Consider the following 14676-nt stretch of genomic DNA (forward strand, 5'->3'; position numbering starts at 1 on the left):
CATTAAATTACGAGAAAAAACTCGTTAAATTTCAAGAAAAAAGTCGAGATAAAATGTTGAGAATAAAGTCATTAAATTACGAGAAAAAAGTCATTAAATTATGAGAACAAATTTGTTAAATTATGAGAAAAATGTCATTAAATTTCAAGAAAAAAGCAGAGATAAAATGTTTACTTTATTCTCAACGTTTTATCTCGATTTTCTCGTAATTTAATGACTTTATTCTCAACATTTTATCTTGACTTTTTTCTCAAAATTTAACGAGTTTTTTCTCGAAATTTAACAACTTTAATCTTGAGATGGTTTTATTTTTTTATTATTGCTTGGCCCTAATCCTCTTCCGTAGTTTTATGGCCTTATAAAGATCCACCTAAAATTTTGTTCTGCCTAAAAAGTAATTTTTTTTTTTCATCTTATCAAACAGAAGTCAAAAAAGGAAACACTTTTTTTTTCAGTTCTTTTCTTTGAAAATTGACAGCATGCTACAGATGCTGTTGATAAAGCTTAACTTATATTTAACTTGGAAAATTATTTTTTTATTTTTTCTTAATCTGCAGCTCCAAATAAAGAATACCAGATACACTCCCACAGATATAGCACAACAATTCATCATATTGGAGTAATAACAATATCATGATTTATTAGTAGACAGAATTTCTTTTGTAAGATAGACTTCCAGGAAGGCTATTAATCATTCTATCCCACAATGCTTTTCGAAAGAATTAGCTCCATTCTCTCTCCATTGTGCGGCACCTTTATTATATTCCAGATACTCTGGAGAATCATTTTATCGTTCCAACGAACCAACTTGGTGTGTGTGTGTGTGAGTGCATGTGGAATACTGGATAACAGAGCAGAGTCTCATGTAACTGGGTATTAAAATATATTGGTGTGTCACATATTAATGCAAACACACTGCCCTCCTGCACACAATGAAACACACACACACACAGCACATTGATTTGAAAGAAGCAGGAACTTAGAGAGTGCTCTTTGGCTACAGCACTGTATACGGTATGTGGTGTATGTGTGTGGGCTGTAAGGCTCATTATCATAACATTACATCTCACGCAGAAAGACCTCTCTTTGAGGCCAATACCGTATGACCTCTATTTGCAGAGGTGAATTACAATGTTTTATTGAAGCTGTGCTTGACTTAGATCACACTGGACTTAGTTTAAAGGGTTGCTGGATGGAAATGCTTCAGTGTGAGAAATGGTTTATAACACAGAACCTTGAAGAGCTTCTTGCAAGTAATTGACTTTCAGCCCGTATTTCAGCTGGCCTCTTTCTCTCTTTCTTTTTAGGCTCAGAAACTGAAAACTAATGTTACACTGGATGTTCTTTGTGTGGTAAGAACTGTACATTTCTACATTTCTACCTGGGATTTTCCAATGAGTTAAGGGCTTTTCACACAAGATGCATTCTGTACATTTTTGTCTATGTAATCATGCACTAAGTGGATGTTGCTGACCATTGCAATGAGTTTTTGTGTGTGTGTGTGTGTGTGTGTGTGTCCTTGAGCACTGTTTGTAATACATTTCAAGCTGTTTTTGAAAGCAACACATCCCTTGTGTGAACAGACCTTTTGATTCCATTCCATAGAAGTATGCCATGATATGTCTGTTTCCACATCAGAATAAAGAATAAAACAGGTAATTATGAGGTAAAGTTGAAAATAAGAAATAAAGTTTACATTGTAAGATATGTAGTCACAATTATGAGAAATAGAGTTAGAATTACAAGATATGAAGTTGCAATTATGAGAAAATTTTATATATTTTAATTGCGTATTTTTGCAACTGCGACTTCGTACATACAACTTCTACATGCAGTCGCAATAGTCGCAAATAAAGTCCCAATTGTGAGATATAAAATCATAATTATTAGACAAACTCTCAATTGTGAGATATAAAGTTGCAATTATAAGAAATAAAAAGGTCACAAATCTCTTTTTATTTTTTACCCTGAAGTGGAAATGTACAGAGCCCCTAAAGGGACATGGGAGGAAAAAATATTTTTCAAAGCTTTTGCGCTCTCTCGCAAAACTTTTGCCTTCCCCCGAGAAACTTTGAGTTCCCTCGCAAAACCTGTTGGGAGTTCAGACAAACGCTTTCTGTTTAATTTCCCTCTGGCAGGAGGGAACAGCTCCATACATTAACAATGGAGTGGTTCATAGAGTTTTATTTTGAACTTGGACTTAAGTAAAAAAATAAATATGTTCAGTAGTTATTTCAAGTCACAGTTTTGATGTAAGTGAAGGTTTCAGGTTTTGCAAGAGAATGCAAAAGTTTGTGAGCGCACGCAAATATCTTTGCAAGAGAATCCAAAAGTTTGCCAGAGAATGCAAAAGTTTGCCAGAGAACGCAAATATCTTTGCAAAAGAACGCAATAGTTTGCCAGAGAGCTCAAATTTATTTGCGAGAGAACGCAATAGTTTGCCAGAGAGCTCAAATATCTTTGCGAGAGAACGCAATAGTTTGCCAGAGAGCTCAAATATCTTTGCGAGAGAACGCAAAAGTTTGCCAGAGAGCTCAAATATCTTTGCGAGAGAAAGCAATAGTTTGCCAGAGAGCTCAAATATCTTTGAGAAAGAACGCAAAAGTTTGCCAGAGAGCTCAAATATCTTTGCGAGAGAACGCAAAAGTTTGCCAGAGAGCTCAAATATCTTTGAGAAAGAACGCAAAAGTTTGCCAGAGAGCTCAAATATCTTTGCGAGAGAACGCAAAAGTTTGCCAGAGAGCTCAAATATCTTTGCGAGAGAACGCAAAAGTTTGCCAGAGAGCTCAAATATCTTTGCGAGAGAACGCAATAGTTTGCCAGAGAGCTCAAATATCTTTGAGAAAGAACGCAAAAGTTTGCCAGAGAGCTCAAATATCTTTGCGAAAGAACGCAATAGTTTGCCAGAGAGCTCAAATATCTTTGCGAGAGAACGCAATAGTTTGCCAGAGAGCTCAAATATCTTTGCGAGAGAACGCAATAGTTTGCCAGAGAGCTCAAATATCTTTGAGAAAGAACGCAAAAGTTTGCCAGAGAGCTCAAATATCTTTGCGAAAGAACGCAATAGTTTGCCAGAGAGCTCAAATATATTTGCGAGAGAACGCAATAGTTTGCCAGAGAGCTCAAATATCTTTGCGAGAGAACGCAAAAGTTTGCCAGAGAGCTCAAATATCTTTGCGAGAGAACGCAATAGTTTGCCAGAGAGCTCAAATATCTTTGCGAGAGAACGCAAAAGTTTGCCAGAGAGCTCAAATATCTTTGCGAGAGAACGCAATAGTTTGCCAGAGAGCTCAAATATCTTTGCGAGAGAACGCAATAGTTTGCCAGAGAGCTCAAATATCTTTGAGAAAGAACGCAAAAGTTTGCCAGAGAGCTCAAATATCTTTGCGAGAGAACGCAAAAGTTTGCCAGAGAGCTCAAATATCTTTGCGAGAGAACGCAAAAGTTTGCCAGAGAGCTCAAATATCTTTGCGAGAGAACGCAATAGTTTGCCAGAGAGCTCAAATATCTTTGAGAAAGAACGCAAAAGTTTGCCAGAGAGCTCAAATATCTTTGCGAAAGAACGCAATAGTTTGCCAGAGAGCTCAAATATATTTGCGAGAGAACGCAATAGTTTGCCAGAGAGCTCAAATATCTTTGCGAGAGAACGCAATAGTTTGCCAGAGAGCTCAAATATCTTTGCGAGAGAACGCAAAAGTTTGCCAGAGAGCTCAAATATCTTTGCGAGAGAACGCAATAGTTTGCCAGAGAGCTCAAATATCTTTGAGAAAGAACGCAAAAGTTTGCCAGAGAGCTCAAATATCTTTGCGAGAGAACGCTAAAGTTTGCCAGAGAGCTCAAATATCTTTGCGAGAGAACGCAAAAGTTTGCCAGAGAGCTCAAATATCTTTGCGAGAGAACGCAATAGTTTGCCAGAGAGCTCAAATATCTTTGAGAAAGAACGCAAAAGTTTGCCAGAGAGCTCAAATATCTTTGCGAGAGAACGCAATAGTTTGCCAGAGAGCTCAAATATCTTTGCGAGAGAACGCAATAGTTTGCCAGAGAGCTCAAATATCTTTGCGAGAGAACGCAATAGTTTGCCAGAGAGCTCAAATATCTTTGCGAGAGAACGCAATAGTTTGCCAGAGAGCTCAAATATCTTTGAGAAAGAACGCAAAAGTTTGCCAGAGAGATCAAATATATTTGCGAGAGAATGCAAAAGTTTGCTGAGGAGCTCAAATATCTTTGCGAGAGAACGCAAAAGTTTGCCAGAGAGCTCAAATATCTTTGCGAGAGAACGCAATAGTTTGCCAGAGAGCTCAAATATCTTTGAGAAAGAACGCAAAAGTTTGCCAGAGAGCTCAAATATCTTTGCGAGAGAATGCAAAAGTTTGCCAGAGAGCTCAAATATCTTTGCGAGAGAAAGCAAAAGTTTGCCAGAGAGCTCAAATATCTTTGCGAGAGAATGCAAAAGTTTGCCAGAGAGCTCAAATATATTTGCGAGAGAATGCAAAAGTTTGCCAGAGAGCTCAAATATATTTGCGAGAGAACGCAAAAGTTTGCCAGAGAGCTCAAATATCTTTGCGAGAGAACGCAGAAGTTTGCCAGAGAGCTCAAATATCTTTGCGAGAGAACGCAAAAGTTTGCCAGAGAGCTCAAATATCTTTGCGAGAGAACGCAATAGTTTGCCAGAGAGCTCAAATATCTTTGAGAAAGAACGCAAAAGTTTGCCAGAGAGCTCAAATATCTTTGCGAAAGAACGCAATAGTTTGCCAGAGAGCTCAAATATATTTGCGAGAGAACGCAATAGTTTGCCAGAGAACTCAAATATCTTTGCGAGAGAACGCAATAGTTTGCCAGAGAGCTCAAATATCTTTGAGAAAGAACGCAAAAGTTTGCCAGAGAGCTCAAATATCTTTGCGAAAGAACGCAATAGTTTGCCAGAGAGCTCAAATATATTTGCGAGAGAACGCAATAGTTTGCCAGAGAACTCAAATATCTTTGCGAGAGAACGCAAAAGTTTGCCAGAGAGCTCAAATATCTTTGCGAGAGAACGCAAAAGTTTGCCAGAGAGCTCAAATATCTTTGCGAGAGAACGCAAAAGTTTGCCAGAGAGCTCAAATATCTTTGCGAAAGAACGCAATAGTTTGCCAGAGAGCTCAAATATCTTTGCGAGAGAACGCAATAGTTTGCCAGAGAGCTCAAATATCTTTGAGAAAGAACGCAAAAGTTTGCCAGAGAGCTCAAATATCTTTGCGAGAGAACGCAAAAGTTTGCCAGAGAGCTCAAATATCTTTGCGAGAGAACGCAAAAGTTTGCCAGAGAGCTCAAATATCTTTGCGAGAGAACGCAATAGTTTGCCAGAGAGCTCAAATATCTTTGAGAAAGAACGCAAAAGTTTGCCAGAGAGCTCAAATATCTTTGCGAAAGAACGCAATAGTTTGCCAGAGAGCTCAAATATATTTGCGAGAGAACGCAATAGTTTGCCAGAGAGCTCAAATATCTTTGCGAGAGAACGCAATAGTTTGCCAGAGAGCTCAAATATCTTTGCGAGAGAACGCAAAAGTTTGCCAGAGAGCTCAAATATCTTTGCGAGAGAACGCAATAGTTTGCCAGAGAGCTCAAATATCTTTGAGAAAGAACGCAAAAGTTTGCCAGAGAGCTCAAATATCTTTGCGAGAGAACGCTAAAGTTTGCTAGAGAGCTCAAATATCTTTGCGAGAGAACGCAAAAGTTTGCCAGAGAGCTCAAATATCTTTGCGAGAGAACGCAATAGTTTGCCAGAGAGCTCAAATATCTTTGAGAAAGAACGCAAAAGTTTGCAAGAGAGCTCAAATATCTTTGCGAGAGAACGCAATAGTTTGCCAGAGAGCTCAAATATCTTTGCGAGAGAACGCGAAAGTTTGCCAGAGAGCTCAAATATCTTTGCGAGAGAACGCAATAGTTTGCCAGAGAGCTCAAATATCTTTGCGAGAGAACGCAATAGTTTGCCAGAGAGCTCAAATATCTTTGAGAAAGAACGCAAAAGTTTGCCAGAGAGATCAAATATATTTGCGAGAGAATGCAAAAGTTTGCTGAGGAGCTCAAATATCTTTGCGAGAGAACGCAAAAGTTTGCCAGAGAGCTCAAATATCTTTGCGAGAGAACGCAATAGTTTGCCAGAGAGCTCAAATATCTTTGAGAAAGAACGCAAAAGTTTGCCAGAGAGCTCAAATATCTTTGCGAGAGAATGCAAAAGTTTGCCAGAGAGCTCAAATATCTTTGCGAGAGAAAGCAAAAGTTTGCCAGAGAGCTCAAATATCTTTGCGAGAGAATGCAAAAGTTTGCCAGAGAGCTCAAATATATTTGCGAGAGAATGCAAAAGTTTGCCAGAGAGCTCAAATATATTTGCGAGAGAACGCAAAAGTTTGCCAGAGAGCTCAAATATATTTGCGAGAGAACGCAAAAGTTTGCCAGAGAGCTCAAATATCTTTGCGAGAGAAAGCAAAAGTTTGCCAGAGAGCTCAAATATCTTTGCGAGAGAACGCAAAAGTTTGCCAGAGAGCTCAAATATCTTTGCGAGAGAATGCAAAAGTTTGCCAGAGAGCTCAAATATCTTTGCGAGAGAACGCAAAAGTTTGCCAGAGAGCTCAAATATCTTTGCGAGAGAACGCAAAAGTTTGCCAGAGAGCTCAAATATCTTTGCGAGAGAACACAAAAGTTTGCCAGAGAGCTCAAATATCTTTGCGAGAGAACGCAATAGTTTGCCAGAGAGCTCAAATATCTTTGCAAAAGAATGCAAAAGTTTGCCAGAGAGCTCAAATATCTTTGCGAGAGAACGCAATAGTCTGCCAGAGAGCTCAAATATCTTTGCAAGAGAACGCAATAGTTTGCCAGAGAACGCAAATATCTTTGCGAGAGAACGCAATAGTTTGCCAGAGAGCTCAAATATCTTTGCGAGAGAACGCAATAGTTTGCCAGAGAGCTCAAATATCTTTGCGAGAGAACGCAATAGTTTGCCAGAGAGCTCAAATATCTTTGCGAGAGAACGCAATAGTTTGCCAGAGAGCTCAAATATCTTTGCGAGAGAACGCAATAGTTTGCCATAGAGCTCAAATATCTTTGCGAGAGAGCTCAAATATCTTTGCGAGAGAACGCAATAGTTTGCGAGAGAGCTCAAATATCTTTGCGAGAGAACGTAAAAGTTTGCCAGACAACTCAAATATCTTTGCAAGAGAATGCAAATATCTTTGCGAGGGAATGCAAAGCTTCTCTGGTGAACGCAAAAGTTTTGCGAAAGAATGCAAAAGCTTTGAACAATATTTTTTCCTCCCATCCTAATTTTTTTTTTCCACCACCATGTCCCTTCAGGGGCTCCATAGAAATGGGCTTACATTCTATCCACACTATGAAAAAACCTGCAAATGAAAAAAAAAAAAAAAAAGTTTTGCTTTAAGGCTAATATTTATGCAAAAACAACTATAAGAACAAACAACCATAAAATTGCATTGCCTCAACAAGAACAGAATGGCTAACAATATGAAAACATGACTTTCTCCACAGGATCCGCAGCTGAATGACCCCAGTAGCTTTAATGCAATCTCACGGAGCTCAACTGGTGCTGTCTGCCTGATGGACTGGACTGTGCTCTTGCTGTCTCTGGTCTCAATTTTTGGGCATCTCACAGCCCTACAGACATTATAGCCGCTCACCGATCAGACCTGCTGGACTGCTGCTGCTGCCTCTGTACCATACAAAAATGTTGTATTTTGAGTTTCTTTCCGCAAGTGGTTCTGTGCGCAAGTGTGGTGTTTCGCTGTGATGAAACTATTCTTGGTCCACCTGCTTTTCTTTCTCACTTACCGGAGATATCGTACAGACATGGACATACTGTATTTGAGCATCAGTGGAAGGTCATCTAGGATTACTTCTTTTGCGAGAACTTTCTGCAAACAGTCGTCATCCGAACTCTTATATGTGGTGTGTTATGCCGCAATTTTTTCTACCATCACAGCAAGATCTGGTTGAAAATATAAAGATGCATGGAGATGCTAGAACCACTTCTGACAATGAAAGATTGATGCAGCTTCTGCATACCTGGGTGCTGCAGATGATGATTTATTTTTCTCTGAGCTGATGCCACAGGAAAGCCTGCAAACTCCAACTAATACGCAAACAGTGTCAAGCAGTGCACAGTATTTTTGAAGGCTTATCAGCAAAACCTGCTGCTCCTGTCCCCTATTAGGACCTACAAACTCCATTCTCCCTCAAAGTGGCAGTGACTTTTTGCAGTGCTCCAGCTTAGATGATACGGTATGGGAAACAAACATCAGGATAGGCACATCACTTTATCACATCAAAACACAGGCTGAGGTTTTTTTTTGAGTTTCTGGACTTCTTTAAATTTGTAAATGTCACATCTATTTTAGTTCCCTTCCTCTCCAACGAAACACGCTGTGAGGATGAAAGCTTAGCACCAATTTGCTTATTTTGGGAACTTTTGGGATTTGCCATTATCCTGGATATTTATGTGTAAATACCATCTTTGTTTACAATTACCATATTATGCTTCTCAAAGTTTATTTCAAATCTAGCAAACATTTTCAGCTATTGTATCACCTCTGTTGTATGTAATATGACTTAATTTTTAGTGATGAAATTCAGAAGTAACTACGAGGGTTGATACCACACTCCAGTATATGTCAAATGTGCTGTATGTACATTCAGTCAGAACGGATTCTTTTGCTCATCTAAAAGAAGTGCTCTCCAAGTATCATTTCTGCATTGTTGTTGTACTGGTTAGCTGTAAAAAGAATATATATAAACGTATATAGATCAGGGCTGTAAGACATGCAAGAGCAAAGAGAAACTTACATTAAAAAAACTAAAGAAGGCCTTTTAACTCTTGTCTTATTTTTAATTTTTTCATTTAAAATTAGGTGAGAACAGGTTTTCAATAGTATAAATATGGTTTAATATTAACCATGATTTACACACATTTACACACACACACGACAATTGTTTAAAAGTTTTAGAGAAATTAATACTTTTGTTCAGCAAGGGTACATTAAATTAATCAAAAGTGACAGTAAAATCATATATGTTGTTACAAAAGATTTCATATTAATGCTAATTTCTATGTATTGAAGCATCCTGGAAAAAATGGCACAAAAATATTAAGCAGCACAACTGTTTCAAAGCACTAGATCAGCATATTAGAATGATTTCCGAAGGATCATGTGACACTGAAGACTGGAGTAATGGCTGAAAATTCAGCTTTGCCATCACAGGAATAAATGATATTTTAAAATAAATAAAAATATATTAAAATAGAAAATTATATTTCTAATTTTAATAATATTTCACTTTTTTTTAAATCAAATAAATGCAGCCTTGGTGAGCATAAGAGACTTCATCAACACTGAAGTGCACATCAGACAGTTCTCTGGCAGATTGGGCCATTAAGTACTAAGCAAGACATGCTGCCAGTGTCAGTAAATGTGTAAAGACTATAATCGAAACACTCTTGGATTCTCATTACCAAAATAGAACATAAACTGAATGTCTACGCCTCCTATGGATTAGCCCGATTCACTGCCAGTGTGTCTCTCACAGTCCAAAATAGACATATGTTTTACACTTTGCAACATTAAACTTGACACTTGAACAGAATGCCATAAAAAGCTCTCATGGTTTAGTGAAGTGCTGTCAGTTTGACTGATGACTCAAGTCACTAACCATCTTAGCAGCTTTGCAAAAATGGACAAAAACTGCAACATAGGTTAATGGAATCAATGTACATTTTTCTAGTTTATATATGTTAACATTAGTTAATACATTAACTATAAGAAGTAACAATTTTACATGAACAATCCTTTTGCAGCATTTATTAATTTATTAATGTTAATTTCTATATATACTAACACATTTTGTACAATTCAAGTTGTATACTGCAAGTTAACAAATTAAAGTGCCCCATTGTGCTTTTTCAGATATTAACTTCAGTGTAAGTGTGTAATATATACTGTTTGTGAATGCAAAAGTTCTGAATTTTCAAAGATCAAAGTGCAGTTATTGTCTCCTAAATTAAAGAACCAATTATGAACTGCCTGAAACAAGTAATTCATCAGTAATTGCAGTCTTACTTCTAGTACAAATCTACGTAGGTTTGTAACAAATTTGCATAATACCAACTGGCTGCCCACAAACATCATATATTTTGACCCGCCCTCAAACACTGTAGCTGTAGCTGAGACCTGGAAGTCTTTGGTTTGTGTTGTTGACATGCTGTGAAAACAAATCTACTTTGCATGCTTTTTCAATGGATGAGGATTCGGGCTCTAATTGATACTGTAAAACCAACACCATCAATATTCATCATATCACTGTGTATAGAAGTTCAGAAATTCAGATATGGTAATGGACGTTTCGTTTCTGATGCATGCTGTTAGATATAGACCAGTCACAACAGACTGGGCCATCTGACCAATCAAAGCAGATTATGCTCCCAGAAAGGAGGGGTTTGGAACGAATCCTTTATCGAGACAATGAGAAAAAAGAAGAGATACTGCAGAGTATATTTTATTGAGAAAATTAAAGTGTTTTGACCTTGCACATAAACCTATTATAGGGGACCTCCAAAACAAAATAAGGAATCTTTAAAATGGCTAAGCGGAACTTTAATTTATTAGGAACAAACACAGTTTGACAGTGAGGTTACATTTTATTTTAATAGTCCACTTCAGACATTATACTAAGTAACTTTGCAGCTATGTCAACTAACTTTCATTAATTTGCAAGTACATGTCAACTAACTCTAATTAGAGTATTAGTAGACTGGAATTAGCAGAATAAGTTGACGTACTTGCAAAGTTACTTGTAGTCAGTAGAATATCTGTTGGGTGGCCATCAAAATAAAGCAGATGATCCACTGGCCATGACTGCTCTTTTATCCTGTCTAGAGGAGGTTAAATCCTGGTTATCTCAACATTTTTTATCCTTAAATGAGGAAAAAACTGAAGTAATTGTTTTTGGCCCTTCAGAAAATGTGAAAGCATTTAATTTTGACCTGGGATCCCTATCAGCTTTTAGGTCTTCACAGGTATGTAATCTGGGTGTTAGTTTAGATGACTCATTAAAATTCGATAAACAAATTTCCACTGTGATTGGGTCCAGTTTTCATCAGCTCTGTATACTTGCAAAAATTAAACATTTCCTCACTGATAAGACTCTGGAGATGGTGGTGCATGCTTTTATTATGTTCTCGATTATTGTAACTCATTATACTGTGGCATTTCTAAAGCTCAAATTGCCCGTCTTCAACTGGTCCAAAATGCTGCCTCTAGATTTCTTCTAAAAAAGAAAAAAAGGGATCATGCCACTCCGCTTTTAAAGGCCCTTCATTGGTTGCCTGTTCAATTTAGAATACTTTTTAAAATCTTGTTTTTAAATAATTACACAATCAAGCACCTGGCTACCTATCTGAATTGCTGCATCAGTACATCCCCTCGAGAAGCCTAAGATCTGGTGACCAGAAACTTCTTTTAATCCCTCACTCCAGACTTAAGCGTAGAGGTGACCGTGCCTTTTCGGTAATCAGTCCTCACCTCTGGAATGACTTGCCAGTGGAGATCCGAATGGCCCCTAGTCTAACCATTTTTAAGTCTCTTCTAAAAAACCATCTGTTTTCATTGGCCTATTAGGTTTTATATTCCTGCCTACAGGGGCGCTGCAAGCAATTTTGGGCCCTATCAAAGAAAATGAAGTTGGGCCCCCTACTGCACCCATTCAGCACCAAACATAAAGCCAACCAAAATCTTTGTCTACATTTACTAATACTGACCTATTACTTTTGCTATTGGTTTTGACCACTAGGTATCAGTATTTAGTTAGAGAACTACCATGGCTGTAGCTAGCAGATGAATTATTATTAAAATGTAAATGTATTTAGACAAATACAGTACAGTAATCAGATATACATAGAAAATGCAACATTCTTAAACAATGGTTAAACATACATTAGCTATATTAAACATGAACAATACACTGCAACAGTGACTTTTAATAATAAATTAGACACTAGAGACAACTAAAGGCCTAACATTACAGCAAAGGAAGCTCTCTCTCTTTATTTCTCTGCCCTCATAACTTCTCTTTTCATTCTTGACGACCTTCGTCTAACTCGAAGACATCTCTGATTTGACAGTTTACTATCTGATCTCACACAGTGACTCTATTCCAGTGTTTCCCAACTCCACTATAAAAATATAAAACTGCACAAACATGCATTGCTTCAAATGGCATATAAAACTATTATATTAAAAGCAGTACTCACATTTAATGCTAAACTTGAGCTTGAGTCAAATAAGAACACAATAATAAATTTACATATCATTGCTTTAAATTTACACCTCGTATTTAATTAAACACTGCCATCGATGTTGGTATTGAAGCTTTATATAGCTATTATATAGCAGACTTGCACATGTCATATAATATTAACATTTTATGAAAATCAAGCTCAAATTGAGTTACAAGGTTTTTGAGAAGATATTTTGTCTCTCACTGAAACAGTCGCATATGAGGTAGTAAGTGCATCGCATTATGTTTTCATCATCGGTATATAAAGTTTGTGGCACTCAGTCTGGTTGAAATCTCATGATTAAAATCTCATGATATGATGAAGCGCTATGCACAGGATATTAAAACAGTATGCTTCAACTAGACGACAAAAACATAAAAAATACAAAAAAAAGTTAGCCTTAATGGACATAGGGTCTCATTCATGAAACAAGAGCAGAACGAATTTTTGTGTAAATCGTGTGTAAAGTGGTTCTGGCGTAAATTTTCGGATTCATTAAAATGTTCGTATTTTCCAAATGTTAGTTGGTACGAAAGAAATCTACACCTGCTCCCAGTCACGCGTAAATAGTGCGTTTAACATCCGAACGTTTTGCTCATTAATAAGGCTGCATTTTAATTCACCTTAATAAGGTACATTACACAGCATTTTAAAAAAATATTATATATAGTAATTACATACGTTTTTTCTTTTTACTTTTATTGTGAGAGCCAGTATTAAGCTGCCTTCACGTCACCTTGTATTTACCGCTATCTTGAAATGACGTTATATTCGGAGCTGTTCACGTCCTTTTGGTCCTTGGACTGGAAATAATGCGTTTCCATGGCACCACTATCAACGCCTAATAAATCAATCTACAGCGGTCAGGTGGTATAGTGGCCACATGTTACATGTGGGAGCTTTCAGAAAACTCCCAGCTTACAAACTGTAATTACGAACTCTACGAGGACGTGAACGCTTTTTACAAGCTAGAATCTTGTAACTACAGGAATTACGAGGCCGCGTGAACGCACCTATAGCATCTGCAAACGGAGCACTTTAATCAAATAATTGATTTCAATAGGGCTGGGCAAACTATGGAACTTGTTTCCTATAAAATGGCCAAAATCCTTCATTTGGTGTCATAATATGATGCCCATATATAGTTGTCAGTCGGATTTAATGGGCGGGATTTATGGTAATTGAGAATGAGCGTGCACGCGCTTCCCATTTACGACTGATTGGAATTCATTAACACACACACATTTCACTATCACTTCTGACGTTTACGAAGTATTTGTGAATCAGGAGGAGAGTTTTCGGGAAAGTCTGTTTACGCGCAAATCACTCACATATTTACTCGTATATTTACGAATGTTTCATGAATGAGACCCATTGTGTTTCTTGAGTAAAGAAAACCGTGTCGGCTACTTACTTAAACATCAGTTCTTTATTTACCCTCGCACTGCAAAGAAGCAGACATCTCCAACTCCAAACTATGCGTGGACGTGGTGGAGTTATATGAGATTTGACTGACAGTTTGAGGAGCCAATGGAGTAACGAGGTTTAGTCACAGCCTCTTTTAAATGCGTTTTATTGGTTAAATATTTGTAAAACCCACATACAAAAAGGATGACCAATAGAGTGCCTCAGGGATGATGCATTTTTGTAGGCAAAACCCAGATGCGAGTTAGCATTTTAGGAGTTCCGGTTCCAACGCCATAAAGTCTATGGGTTTTTTTAATGGGTTTTTGCTAAATCGCCTAAAATAAGGTCTGTGGTTAACAAAGCCTCTAAATACTTTCACGTTTTGATCTATGACATAAAACACACCAGTTTGTGATTTTTTAAACTTTTACTGTGTCTTAAAATCGGCGGTTGCTAACAAATTGCTAAAAGGGACTACTTTCTTTTGGGGGGCCTTTAGACATCATCATTAAAAAGGGGACATTTGGACAGCATTTCTCATGAAAAAGTGGAAAAGTATTCATAACAGCACAGATCATAATCAGCAAGCATGATCAAAAAGTTGTTTTCTAAATAAAGTTTGAGGAAGCTTGGCGGTGACGACGTTGATCCGCGACCATGGTGTGCTGTAGTCCGTTTATAGCCTACTGTTAGCCTTTTATATCTGACGACTTTATTTAGGCTTCAAAATCTATAAATGTTGTGTTAACTTGTAAAGATTATCTTGATAGACAAAACGTGTAAGCGTCATAAACCCTTTGTTAAACACATAGCTTATTTTCTGCAATTTTCCCAAAGTCTATGGGAAAAATGCATAGGCTTTCGATCGAGGGAACCCGTGCGCCGCTAACTTCCGGGTTGGCCTACAAAAACACGTCATCCCTGGGGTACTCTATTGCATTAATTTTATA

The 14676-nt window shown here is 37.5% G+C and overlaps 1 protein-coding gene across 1 annotated transcript in view; it reads left to right on the top strand.

Moving 5' to 3' along the window:
• Positions 1–7662, top strand: part of gfra1b (gdnf family receptor alpha 1b) — a 50370-nt gene extending 42708 nt beyond the window's left edge. Inside the window, exons 8-9 of the mRNA XM_067369252.1 lie at positions 1308–1352; positions 7522–7662. Of these exons, the coding sequence (XP_067225353.1) occupies positions 1308–1352; positions 7522–7662 (186 nt within the window). The remainder of the gene's footprint in view (positions 1–1307; positions 1353–7521) is intronic.
• Positions 7663–14676: the final 7014 nt, after the last annotated feature.

This window comes from Chanodichthys erythropterus, chromosome 19 (assembly GCF_024489055.1).
Source record: "Chanodichthys erythropterus isolate Z2021 chromosome 19, ASM2448905v1, whole genome shotgun sequence".
NCBI classification, from domain to species: domain Eukaryota; kingdom Metazoa; phylum Chordata; class Actinopteri; order Cypriniformes; family Xenocyprididae; genus Chanodichthys; species Chanodichthys erythropterus.